Below are 13,849 nucleotides of genomic sequence, written 5' to 3'. Positions count from 1 at the left end.
GCGAACTCTATGACCTCACCATATAATATAGTCCACAATCCTGTCCCCTGCGACCTTGCCCCATTTCCACGACCCCATCCTATATTTCACTAGTTACTTATGCCCCTCACCTAGTCTCCTCCGACTCACACCCCCTACAATTGGGTCCACACACCTTTTAACGACCCCACCCTCCATGACTTCATTCCATCTGCAACAACCCCGCCCCGCAACCCTGCCCTGTGTCCCACAATCTGGCCCTCACTGCCTCCCCTTGTCTCCCACACCCCGGTCTGCCTGCAAGAAAACAGGAAGCTTTGTGTCGCTGCGCAGGGAGCTAGTGCAGGAAGTCAGGCTTATCTCGAGCTGCAGCCCTGACCCCTGGCCTCGCGCCGGGCAAGGGGCGCCAGGGACAGCCCAAGGACAGGGCCTGCTCATCTGGCAGGGAGCCCTGGCAGTGTCTCCCCTGAATCACAGCTGTCACAATTGGGCTAAGAGGAGGCCAACAAGGCCAAGCTAGTGTGCCTCTAAGCCCCCAAAGTACATCAGGCCAAAGTCTCCTAGAAGTTCCTCCACACAGCAGGGAGGTGACCCAGGAGCTGGATCCCCGAACATTGCACTTCCTGGACAAGGATAACAGGCACTACACCATTGCCAAGGGGTTGATCTCCCCATTTTCCCCTAACCAAGGTCTCATTTCCCACAGCAGGTGCGACCTCCCTGCTGGTTGTTTGTTCCGGATTTTAATGGGAGGGGGTTGTTTATTTCTATGTTTACAAAGCTGGGTCTTTTCTTGGCGAAGGTGCAGGATGGAGGCTGTCCCTTGGCTTCCCCAAGGATCCTGAAGGCCACTGGCAAGGACAATAGGCCTCAGCACCTGCCTCCTCCTTCCCAATGATGTGTTTCCTGGGGTAGAGGGCCTTGTTTGTTTCCAGTCAGCTCCAGCTGAAGCAGGCAACCTCTTTGCACACCTGCAGCTCTCTGGGCCTGGTACTCATGCTCACATCCAAGGACTAAGTGCCCCCACAAGGCCAGATACCCTTCAGATCCGGGAGCAGGTGTTTCCTCTGGCACCTTGTCTATAGTGCTCCCTGAGCCTTCTAGGTGCCCATTTCCAGGAGTGCAACCGTTCATTGTTCTCTGCCTGCTCAGCTGTGACTCTATACTCACAGGACATGTAGAAAACATGTTCATCCTTCGTACTACTTCCTTCACTCAGCTCTTCGCTCAACCCTAACCCTAGGCTGGGGTGGAGCATGGAGAGTGTGTCCTGACAGGAGAGAAGCCCTCACCCTGTGGGGTGGGAAGAGGCAGGGCAGGGTTGGTAGCACACAAGTGGCAAAGTCAGGATTAGTTTTGGGATTTCCAAACCCAGGGACTAGCTTGCCCACCACTGTTGTTGCCCAGTTCCAGATGTTCTTTCAAAGGCTGCTAGTTGTGGGAGGTCGTGGGGCCCAGTCTCCCTTCAAAGCCTTGCCAGGCCCTTTCTCCCAGAACTCCACATGGGGGCTTGGTTCCTGGGCTGCAGGAAATTACCCAGGCCTGGCCAGTGCCCTGGGGCCCCATCTGCCACCCTTGCATAGCCTCTCCTGAGTTACAGCCCTCACTTTCCTGAAAACAGCCAAACCCTAAAAAGACATGTGTGGGATGGGACAACACCAGCAGTTTCCAGCCCTATTGTTGAGCCTGGGCATCCACCAAGGTTAATTCTGGTCAGCTGCAATGAGAAAATGGCTGTGGGGCTACTTCTCTGTTGGATAGTGTCAGGTGCTGGTGAGGGTTCCTAAGGAGATGCCACTGGATCCCTGGGCTGTAGCACCTAGCCTGTTTCTAGCTATGAGTCTGAGGGCTCTGTGCCTGTCTCCATTCTGAAAAAGGACAGATATTATAATAGATTGGTGGCCCCAGGCTGATGCTGGCAAGGCCTTTGAGGAGAACAATGGAGCCAGGATGCAGGGTCTTTCACTAATTGTATAGTCTGGCTCAGGACTGTACAATCTACATTTGTCCCCCAAACTCCAGCCTGTTTGTTCTCTCTGTTCTCCTAAGGACCTCTCCAGAACCTAGGAGGCTGTGATATATTTGTTCCTCTCTCATTTGTGTGGGTGTGGGGTTACTCTCTTGCCCACGTTCTTAGCCGCTGATTGCTGTGAACAAGACAGGAGTGCTCTTTCTAGAGCTGGAGCACGTCCTAGAACAAACTGTCTTGCAAAATGGGTCCTTGGACATCTCTCCATGCTGCTTTACTCTCAGTCCAAATCCCAGACCTTTGCTAATCTCCAGCCCCAAATTAGGCCACTCTAATCAAATTCTGAGGCCCCTATGCCTTGTTTCAACAAAAGTGGGCCTTAGTCTCCATCGGAGGGCCCTCATGCATTTGCTCATGGTGTCCATCTGCCACATGGACAAAGGTTTGGTATGTATGGAAATGTCTAGGGAAATGGGGCATGGCCGGAAAGGGGGCCGTCCTCTCATCCATCATGCAAGGCATGTTGATGTAGAATCTGGTGCTAAACCATTCGTAGATGACCTGCTTCAGAAAAAAAAAAAAAAAAAAGAGTGGGCCTTTTTCTCTGCACCAGGATACAGCAGAGCCCATCAGTGTAAGCCATCTCAATCGAGCTCCTTGGCTCCCCATTCTCTCCTCCACTGGTATTTCCCAATTGAAGGTGACTACCTACTAGGCTCTAAAGTCAAGATTCTGTAATCATCCATGCCTTCCCTCACTCCTTCACATCTGACCTCCCTATCACCATGCTCACAGCCTCCCAACTTCCTTCCTTTGCTGAATGCCTTCCATAGGTCCATGAACACGGGCCCCACCTGGAACACCTGTCCTCAGTATAGCACTTGTCCACATTGACTCCCACTCTATGGAGCAGACCCTGAACATTCTATGTGTTCCAAGGTTGCCTAGGAGGCTGTTGAAAGTCTAAATCTACAGGTGATTTGAATGAACACTGAAATCCAGACTGCTTCATATTGCTCTGCACACCAGACTCTGGTCCCTGATCTGATCCAAGCTCTTTCAGATCTGGCTGGGTAAGCAACGTAAGTCCTATCATCTCTTGTCTCAGTTTCTTCATCTACAGTTGGGCAGACCACAGACATGCAACAGAGATGGGGTAAGATCAGCTTTAGGACTATTTTTTTTTGCAGCTGCCGATTATCTCACCATAGCCTTCATTTGTATCTCCTGCTTACCCGTCTAACAGGCACACAAGGCAAGGCTGACCTTGAGGACTTTGGGATCTCTCCCACTCCTTTGGTTTTTCAAGGTAGGGTTTTGCTCTAGCCCAGGTTGACCTGGAATTCACTCTTCTTAGAGTAGCCCCAAACTCAAGGTAATCCTATCTCTGTTTCCTGAGTGCTGGGATGGCCACTTTTTTAAAATTACTTTTATTTTATTTGAGAGAGAAGGAAGCAGATAGGGTGGGCACGCCAGGGTCAAGGCAAGCACCTTAACCACTAAACCATCTGTCCAGCATGACATTGCCTCTAACAGGGACTGGAATCATGGAGGAACAGACACCCAGACTTATATGGGCACTAGGGACTAGTCTGACCAGTCCCAAAGACAAGACAAGGTTAAGATCAGTCTCTGGACCCACCCCTATCACATCCACCCTGTTGGGGCAACAGGAAATGGCCTGGTCTAGCTTGTGGCCAGGGCAGCAAGGGTTGCTTCCTCTAAGGCCTGTTTCCTTTATCCGGTTGTTTTGCTCTGAATTCACCAAGCTCAGCCTTTTCTTCCTCTCCATTCCCACCCTCTCCTTCTGTCAAGAGTGGGGCAGGACAGATGCATGATGTTTTAGAGCCCCCCCAACCAGGCTCATCTCATTTGGAGTGGTATCCAGCATCCCACCATCGCTCCCTGCTGCAGGAGACTGGAAATGAAGCCTGCCCAGGTGTGAAGTGCAAAGGTCCCAGGTCCCCAATCTAGGAGACCTCTGAGTGGCCGAGGCAGACAAAGGGAAAAATAACCAGGATCACAACACTAGCTCTGTTTATTAGGCTTCACTGAATGTGTGCAGGGTGGGCCACCTCAGGAATGGCCATGGAGAAAGGGAGGGACTTCTCCAAGTCCTGATCCCTTAAGTGCTGGTTGAGCCATAAGAAGGGCAAAGAACCAAAACAAGGTATGTTCCTAGTCTTATGTGAGGAGTGAGGGCGTACTGCTGCTATGATTCTCTGGTGTTCACTGCACCCAGTGCAAAGAGCTTCTCCCAGCAGGTGGCGACAGTGTATAAGGCACGCAGCAGGCGCCGCTTCCGGTCACGGCCATGCAGGACAGCGCGCAGCTTGGGCTGCTGGCTCTGTTGGCAGGGACGAATGGTGAGTGCTTACAGATCGAGTGCCCATGTCCCATAGGTCGTGCCCAGCCCTGGTGTAAGTGGTTGCAGCACCAAAGCCCTGGGGGGAAAGGGATGATCTGCATGCTCTTGTTCAAGAGACCACACCTGGCGTGGAGTCCAGCAATGGCGGCGCATTACAGCCTCAGTGCGTAAGACCACTGTCCAGGCCGCTTTCTCCAGGGCTCCTCTGCGGACCCCAGCCATAGCTCCCCGAAGGGTCCTACCCAGGGACTTGATGGACAGTAGGATACTGTGCTCCTAGGGAGGAAAGGAAGGATAGTCAGAGCAAGGGGATAAGGAGACTCCAGGGATGTAGATGTGGGTGGGGGTGCCTCCTCCATACCTTTTGTGCATTGCAGGAGGCACCAGGCTGTCCCAGCCCTCCATCAGCCTCAGTCAGGTTTTTCTGAATGAAATGGTGTGGGGAGCCTAGCCTTGTACGTTGGACTCCCATTCCAACCCTCTTCATGGCAGCCTGCAAGTCCTGGAAGATGACGGCTTGATAATGACGAAGCACCTCTGGGACACTGCAGGAGCGGTGTACCGCCCAGCCCTGGATGGGTGACCCCAGCAACACCAGCAGTAGCAGTGTCCAGACAGCAAACTTGGGGGACACCTGGAGTGGACAATGGATCAAGTTTGGGCACCTGGGCATCCCAGAACAAGGAGTGGCCCCATAGGCATATTGGAGTCACCACAGAAGGCACCTTGCCTTGAGAGGGTATAAGATGGAAATCTACTAATCTGAGGCTCTCAGCCTAATCAGGAGAAACATCTGTGGTCCTAGGTAGGAAAGGGAAAAACAAACCCTATAAACTAGACAACTTCATGCACTTGTAGGATGTGTAGTAGGGCATGGAGAGGTCATTTTACTGTTTCATGAAGGACCAAGAAGGAGACAAAGGAAATAGGCCCAGAGGCAAAGGATATGATGCTGTGGTCTACACTGAGGAAAGGCAGACAAGTGATGATTATCACTTGAATACCATGAAGGCAAGAACTACCCAGCCATGCACAGGTAGTGTGAACCTGCTCTGGAGGGTACAGCAAGAAGTAGCCCCCAATTCACCTCTGGTCACACTGACTCAAACCTATCAGCCATAGCTCCTCCCTCCCTGGAGTTAGGGCACTGTGAGCTACTCAACCTTGGCTGTACCCTCTGGGTACACAAAACAGGGACCTGGGGAAATAACTGTCAGTAAGATGCTTGACTTATAAGATTGAGGATGTGAGTTTGATCCCCAGAACCCATGTAAAAAAAAAAAAAAATTCAGGCATGGTGATACATGCTTAAATCCCACCATTGGAGAGGCAGACAAAGGTAGATCATTGGGGCTTGTTTGCCAGCTAGTCTAGCCTACTTGGTGGGCTCTAGACCAATAAGACCCTATTTCAGAAAAGGTGGGCAGCTCTTAAGAAATGACACTCAAGGTTGTCTACACTTGTGTGTCCACATACCACAAAGATAGAGGGCAAAACTATTCTAGTCATACATGGTGTAAGAACTCCCACCTGTCTATCAGTGTGTCTGCTACAACCAGCCATAGGAACATCTTCCCTAAGTAGGACAGAGACAACAGCCCAGAGATCCAGCTCGAAGAGACACTCCATTGGAAGAAGACTGAGGAAATCCCCAGAGTCAACAGAAGAGAAGGCCACACTGTCCCTCAAACACAGCTTGCTAACAGGCTTTCTCCCACCCAAAATGGAGGGGACAGACTAAGGAGAGAAGCCCACAGGAGACAGTTGAAGGTCACCAGCTACTCCAAAGGGGCCAGTTCTCAAACCTGCCCCAGGTCCCCAGCTAGTCAGGCAGCCAACTTGGACTGGAAGATTAATCATGTGAACTGAGCAAAACAACAGGACTCGACTCTGCTTCCCAGCCTTGGCAGGGGAATCTGAGCACAGTCCAAACTCCCACAAAAACAGAGAGAGCTGGGTGTGGTGGCACATGCCTTTAATCCCAGCACTCAGGAGGCAGAGGTAGGTGGATTGCCATGAGTTCAAGGCCACCCTGAAACTACAGAGTGAATTCCAAGTCAGCCTGAGCTAGAGTGAGACCCTACCATGAGAAAAAAAAAAAACAAAAAACCAAACAGGGTTTCTGCCTGGGGCACCAGCAGCAATGACTGAAGAACAGAGTTTATAGCACCCTCTTGAAAGTGACCAGGCACTGTGGCCAAGAGGAGGAGGCACTTAGAACTGCCCAGGGTCCACTGCCTACTACCCATCTAGTCAACTAAGAACAAGAATCAAAAACTAAGCTAGCCAGTGGAGCTGCTAAGAGACATCCACCATCACTCTGCCCTACATGGGACAGGCTGGCTGCCCAAGGAGTCCCTCCAACTCAGGCCTGAGGAATGGGATCTGGAAAGGCCAGGGTGCAAGCACCCCACAACTATTTCCTCAATGATTAGTGCCAGATGCTGCTGTTAACAGTCAGGGATTTCTGTGAGGCACAAGTAAATAGCCTCCCCTGGGATGTGCCTACTCGCAGCCCCTCAGCCCAGGCCAGCCCTATCCCCAGAGGCCCCAGCTGCTCACCATGGGTTTCTCAGGATCTGTTCCTTCCTCTCTCCCTCCAGACCATGCACATGATCCTAGGTTCCTCTGGGGATCTTGGGTGGCCAGTGCAACAGGCAATTGGCAGCTACACCAAGTCTATTACTGGCTGGCTGGGAAGTTGGGGCCTCCTTGAATCTGAGGGAAAGACCAGAGGCTTTTGAAGTTGGCTCCTCCAGAAAATAAGGGAGGGAGGAGGAAGGGAGGGAGAGAGGGAAAGGAAGGGAGACCAGCAAGTCAGCCCTGCCTCCTTTCTAATCACTTCTATTAATCTGACCCTGGAGCCCAGCAACTGCCTATTGCAGCAGATCCAGGGCTGCTGTAGGTCTTGGAATGTCACCAGCCCTAAGAAGTCTCTACTCTGTCAAGTGGTGGAGGAGGTGCTCAATAGGCAGAACTCAATCCCCTCCCAAGCCACCAGCCCCACACCCACACCAGATAGTCCTGTCCCAGCTGGTCTGGAACTCAGAACTTCCTAGGCTCCCACTGCTGATCCCACTCATCTTGCCCCTCCTTAGGGGTCGTGCATTGGTAGGGAGGGAGGTCCAATCCCAGCATTGCTGCTCAGCTCCAGCATAGCACTAGCCTCTGGAACATAGCTCATCTCTCACTGAGCCAGATTCAACATCCAGTTGAAGAAAAGCAAAAGTGAGGCTAGAGAAATGGCTTAGCAGTTAAGGTGTCTGCCTGTGAAGCTTAAAGACCCAGGTTTGGAAACTAAAAACTAGAAAAAGTGTAATTCTAGCCACATGCTTCAATTCTCTTTTTGATACTTATAAATGTTTAGATCTTATTATATTATGCTTATCAAAGCCATAACTCTAGAGAAACTTGTTTTGCATATTGTTTGCTAATACTTTATTTTAATAAACCTCAAAATCTGGAAAAAAAAAAAAAGACCCAGGTTTGATTCCCCAGGACCCACATAAGCCAGATGCACAAAGTGGCACTTGTGTTTGGAGTTTGTTTGCAGTGGTTGGAGGCCTTGGAGGGCCCATTCTCTGTCTCTGTCTGTCTGTCTCTCTTTCTCTCAAATAAATAAATAAAAATAAAAATAAGGGCTGAAGAGATGGCTTAGTGGTTAAGGTGCTTGTCTGAAAAGCCTAAGGACCCAGATTTGACTCCCCAGAACCCATGTAAGCCAGACACACATGGTGGCACATGCATCTAGAGTTCAACTTCTAGAGGCCCCAGTGTGCCAATTCTCTCTTGCGCAGGCACTCTCATAAAAAAATTTTTTTTAAAAATGAAAAGCAAAAGTAACCTTCCCCAGGGAAGCAAAGTTTGTGATGCACAAGGTGTCACTGACCACCTCAGCACAAGAAAGCCCCTCTCCACTCCCAGAGAGGAGAAAGACAAACTATACAGTCCTGCAGGAACCCTCAACCAAGTCCTCATTTGTGACAATTCCATTGAACTCAGCTCCAGGCAGAGGAGAGCCATCAAAGAGCAGAGCCTAAGGATGGAAACCAAACCCTTGCCCCTTCCATCTGTGAGAGAACTGCTGAGTACGGCCCCTCTTCAGAGGGTGAGTACAGGGCCCTTCCATGGAAATACCCAAGCAACTCTGGATAGCCACCACTCAGGTCAGTAGGAGAATCCCCTTTCTCCAGCATCTGGGTGACCTGCTCAGCACCAAATAGCAGGCACTGCCCTTGCCCCCAAGGTGACTATTCTGTTGCCTTGCTATCCGCAAGGGTCCCAGAACTCCAAGAAAGGTGGGCTCACAACTTTCAAGGCAGGCAGAGATGCCTGCTGAGCCCCAATCTATCTCAGGTGCACAAGTAAGGTAAGTACTCCCTTCAACTACTGACACAGAGGGACAGAGGAACCACAGGACAACACAGGCTCTATGTGAAGGAAGAATGAGTTGAGGACCAGTGACTAATAACTACAAGTCCCACCATGGGCATAATTGCACAAAGGGAATCCTATGGTACATATCTCAAGGGAACAGCTCTTCTCCATAAAACAGACTTAAGGGCTACCCCTTGTCATGTCATGTCTCTACATCTCTTCCCTGGCCCATCTAAGAGCATAAACCACCCACGCTACCATAACCTCCAGCCAGATGTCTCTGGCAGGCTTACATGCCCCACGCCTCCCAAGACAGCCAGTTGATTCTCAACTTAAGGCACACATGCATGATCCACAGCCTAGGGTAGCATATATCCTTGAAGTTTAAAGGCTGAAAAGCCATACTGTGGTAATTCTCAATCCAGCAACGAGGACAGTCACAAATGCTTAGGACGAGATTGTTATGAAATTAGCAAGAAAAGATTCACCTGCAAAAGTGGTAACCTGTTAAAAATGACATTTTCTGATAAGACTTCTATGTGAATAGGAAGAAAACTCAGTAGCAGAGGCCAGTAAGCTAGATAGGAGATATAAATAAAGGGAACAGAAAGGGAGGAGGAGGACTTAATAGGATGGTATTGTATATATGTAAGTAGAAGAACAGACTAATGGGGGTGAAAAGGCCTAAGTGAGGTCAGGTAAAGAGATTGCGTAAAAGGCCGGGCGTGGTGGCGCACGCCTTTAATTCCAGCACTCGGGAGGCAGAGGTAGGAGGATCACCGTGAGTTCAAGGCCACCCTGAGATGACAGAGTGAATTCCAGGTCAGCCTGGACCAGAGTGAGACCCTACCTCAAAAAACCAAAAAAAAAAAAAGATTGTGTAAAGGAAAGGTGGAGGGAGGGCTAATCAAAATCTAAGAGGATATAAATTAAGTCATATGAAAACCTACTTTTTTGGACAATGGAACACATAGGAGCCATAGATTATTACTAGAACATTTTCAGTGCCAGGGATGGGATACCTTCCAGTGAACTATTGGCCAGGGAGGTCCCTGATGCCCCAAAAACATTACAGGCCATTGCAAGGCCCTTGGTTTCCCACCAGGAATAGATGGTAAGACCCTATTGCTGAAGACTCCACATACTTGGGCTGCAAGGTCACCAAGAAATCCTGATAGAGCTGCACTTTAAACCTCCATGTAGACCAGCTGACAGAAAGCTGGAAAAAGCCACACTACATGTAGTTCAGCAGGAGAGAGAGAAATCACCAGTGAAGATACCGAACAGTGGACACTGCAAACCTTATTTTTGGCCAGCCAGGCCAAATGAGCCAATGGGTACAATAGTGGCATGTCTGTTATGGGGGAAAACAACCACCCTCTAATTTGACTAAAGGCCTACTCCATAGGCCTCCCTGATAGTGAAAATCTACAACAGGAGTAGTCAGGAGCCTTAGGGGTATAATGTCTGCTGGAGTCTGGCTAAATGTATATACTATGCTCACCAAACTGCCCAGTAAGCACTTAATGTTCATACCCATATATTAATGCTACTCTCACTTTTGGTTAGAGAACCTTCTCTTTTCAGATGGTAGTGAACTTGGGATGACTCAGAAGGAACTATGGTGTAGAGAAATAGTGACAGTGGAGTGCTCAGCACTGAAATCTCTCTATCACACCTTCCAAGGCTCAGGGTCTATTGTGGAAGAGGTGGTAGAAAGAATGTAAGAACTAAAGGAAGGGTAGGACTGTTTACAATGCACTCTTTCCAGATACAAAATGGCCTGGATATCCATGACCTCACAGTGCCTGACACTACCTACACAAGACTATCATAATAGAAGGAAAAGATGATGACATTAAAATAAAAGAGAGGGCTGGTTTAGCAGTTAAGACATTTGCTTGCAAAGCCAAAGGACCAAGGTTCGATTCCCCAGGACACATGTTAGCCAGATGCACAAGGAGGCACATGCATATGGAATTCATTTGCAGTGGCCAGAGGACTTGGCATACCCATTCTCTCTCTCTCTCTCTCTCTCTCTCTATCCCTCTTTCTGTCAAATAAATAAATAAATAAAGTATTAAAAAATAAGAGAGACTGATTGAGGTGGAGGGGATATGATGCAGAGTGAAGTTTCAAAGGGAAAAGTGGAGGGAGAGAGGGAATTACCATGGATATTGTTTACAATTATGGAAGTTGTCATTTAAAAAATTAAAAAAAGATGGGCGTGGTGCTGCATGCCTTTAATCCCAGAATTTGGGAGGCAGAGGTAGGTGGATCGCCATGAGTTCAAGGCCACCCTGAGACTACATAGTATATTCCAGGTCAGCCTGGACTGGCGTGAGACCCTGCCTTGAAAAACAAAGGCTGAAGAGATGGCTCAATGGTAAAGGAGCTTGCCTGCAAAGCCAAAGGATACCTGCTCAATTTTCCAGGACCCATGTAGGCCAGATGTACAAGGGGATGCATGCATCTGGAGTTCATTTGTAGTGGCTGGAGGCTCTGGTGTGCCCATTCTCTCTCTCTCTCATAAATAAAATATATATGTTTTTAAAAAGTGACATTTTTCACAGGGGCCTGGAAGGTGATATAGAGTGATTCCAGCAGAGTATATCTAACTCCAGAAAGAGTATATCTAACTCCAGAAAGCCTCAGCTAAAAGTATCCTACTAAATGGGTACAACCATTGGGTTTCTGTAAGCCCCACAATTGCTTAACAGATTGGTACTTATGTGACCTCTATCCCCTCATTGTCAAGACTTGTGACCCAATGCTCTCACTCTCCCCAGATCCCACTCTCCAAATACCAACATAAAATTTCAGCAGCAACAGTACCCCCACCATGCTTCCTCTATAGCACAAAGGCACCTGAAGGTCATATCCAAATCAGAGCTGCCATAACCACATCTTGTGGGTATAGGAATCAGGGACAGATAAAAAGCCAATGAGACCCCAGCCTGAACACACTTCATAAAAATCTTTAATAAATGAAGGACAATCCATGTGCTCACTGTCCCATTGGCCCTGTCCCCAACCTCAACCATCAGAAGGTGTTCTTGATGCAGGCAGCCACCAACACCAGGATTTCCCCAATCTTCCTTTGCCAATTGGCAATGTCCTTGGATACAGTGCACCACAGTTCTCCATGTCGGGGCTCCGCATTCTCACAGCGTTTCCTCACTTCCTCCTGTTGCTCCTGGATTGACCACAGAGAACTTTAGGCAGGGGTCCTTCTGGGGTGCCCACCCCGAGCCTTGTCTGCCCCATCTTGGCCTGGCTCTAGCAGTTTTCAAGATAGCCCTTCCTCTTGGAAAGTATGGCTCCCAAATTTGTGTACTGAATTGTGTCAGGCTCTCTACCTCTACCTCACACAGGGTGCCAAGTCTACCATTTCTGGAAGAGTTGCTTCCCAGATTCAATGTAGTCTGGCTGCTATTTCTGGAGAGGACCCCAGGACACCCTGGTCATCCCTGCCCAGTGAGCGTGGCTCCAACAAGGCTTAGCTAAAGAGGGGCTGCTGCCCAGCAATCCTTATACATTACACCCAATACTAAGGGATGCGTTGATCTTGACTGCCTCCTAAAGCCCTCTAGGGATAGGCAGAACTCCCTACAGTCTCAGGTATGACTAGGGGAATGCCTAGGCAGGATAGCACTGAACACTGGTCTGTTGGTGTAGCCTCACCTCTGTACCATGCTGCAGTTCAAATTTGTAGAAGAAGGCCCAGGCATCACCCAGGTCTGAGTCAATCTTCACTGTGCGGTGGAACCACTCCCGGGCCTTAGTAATCTTCCGCTCACTCCAGAACAACCTGTTGTGGGAGAAGGATTCACAGAAAAAGACCACAGCCAGGGGCCTACATTGCCTAAAGTCACTTCAGAGCATTCACTGGCATCTTAGCATCTAACCACTGTTTCTTAGAACATTCACACACAATATGATCTTAACTCCTTAAAACTTATTCTCCTCTGGGTCAAATACAATATGAAACTAATCTTGACAAAATATTAATTAAGCCTGATTAGGGAAAACTGACATTTCAGCCTACTTTTCAGTAAGACACCTCTCTTGCCCTATCTAACCCCTTGCAGTAACCCAAGCAAACACTAAGATGGACCTCTAGTCAGCTCTGGGGACTTGGGCCTAACAGGGCTACAGTCCCATGGCACTTAGGCCATAGCATACATATCTGTTGTGCCTACCACTCACAGACAATTGAAAACCAAGCTAAAAAAGCCAAGGGAATGGACTATTAGAAATCAAATTAGGGTCTCCATGGGCAGGCACAGGGAATTACCTGACTTGGTAGGAAGGAAAGGATAGCAAGGTGGACAGTTAGGAAGATGGCAGGGCATGCTGTGGTAGACATTCTGGTAGGCCTTTGACTTGGGACTGCATTCACCCTCTCCTAACTCAGCTGTGAGGCAGCTCATACACAACTAACCCTCCACTGCAGATGGCTGTTGGGCTGCTCTCAGGTACCAAAAGGAGTAATTTCATACTGATAACCTGATTGTTTTTTAAGCCAGGTGGCATTCTTAATTGCCTGGTGTTAGATAAACTATGATTTAAAGAGCACAAACTCAGATAGCAGACACATGGAACACTGGTTTGGGAACAGCAAGGTGTGACTTATTGACTTTAACAAAGCCTTTTATAAGGTTTATGGCGGCACTATCTGAAGGTACACATAAGTCACCCTGGGAGAAAGAAGCCCAAAAGGGCAGAGGCTGTGCCCTAGAAGCCTCACTCATCTGCTAGGCCCAAAGACACTAGAAAGATATCCAGGCAACAATGTGAGGTTGTCTCTACAATCACCATCTGCAGGGTCAGGGGTACAATCCTCTGCTGGGAGCTGCTAGGAGGTAACTCGCTAAGCTCTTCTTCCCCTGAAAAATGCAGAGTCTTCTGAGATATCTTTGGTTAGTCATTTCTGCACTCCAAAACTCGAGATTAGAGTTGGGCTTTTCCCCAGGACAACAGAACTGTTAGTAAGTTCTTCCCCCAACACAGTGAAAGCAAACTTCTTGGCTAAAGCTCCTTGAGCCAAAGAGACTTTGTTTATTAAGTAATTTATGGGTGAATCATTATGAGCAAATTTACTCATTATGTCATCTAGGCTCCAAGCAGTACAAACTGAAACAAAAAACAGCCTC

At 48.9% G+C, this 13,849-nt stretch overlaps 2 protein-coding genes across 2 annotated transcripts in view; both read right to left on the bottom strand.

The window, feature by feature from the left end:
* Positions 1-4,160: 4,160 nt before the first annotated feature.
* Positions 4,161-6,956, bottom strand: C8H20orf204 (chromosome 8 C20orf204 homolog). The gene is made up of 4 exons (XM_045155733.1): positions 6,879-6,956; positions 4,678-4,950; positions 4,435-4,592; positions 4,161-4,293 (listed from the first exon to the last, which is right to left on the bottom strand). Exons 1-4 carry the CDS (start codon positions 6,879-6,881, stop codon positions 4,161-4,163), a joined length of 567 nt encoding a protein of 188 aa, XP_045011668.1. The 5' UTR covers positions 6,882-6,956.
* A 4,699-nt stretch (positions 6,957-11,655) lies between these two features.
* Prpf6 (pre-mRNA processing factor 6) overlaps positions 11,656-13,849 on the bottom strand; it is a 63,524-nt gene continuing 61,330 nt past the window's right edge. The window contains exons 20-21 of the mRNA XM_004669527.2: positions 12,378-12,504; positions 11,656-11,889 (exon numbers count right to left, since the gene is read on the bottom strand). Coding sequence (XP_004669584.1) covers positions 11,737-11,889; positions 12,378-12,504 — 280 coding nt within the window. The 3' untranslated portion in view covers positions 11,656-11,736. The remainder of the gene's footprint in view (positions 11,890-12,377; positions 12,505-13,849) is intronic.

The sequence above is a fragment of the Jaculus jaculus genome, chromosome 8 (assembly GCF_020740685.1).
Source record: "Jaculus jaculus isolate mJacJac1 chromosome 8, mJacJac1.mat.Y.cur, whole genome shotgun sequence".
Lineage (NCBI taxonomy): Eukaryota > Metazoa > Chordata > Mammalia > Rodentia > Dipodidae > Jaculus > Jaculus jaculus.
This window is presented reverse-complemented; position numbering and strand designations above follow the sequence as displayed.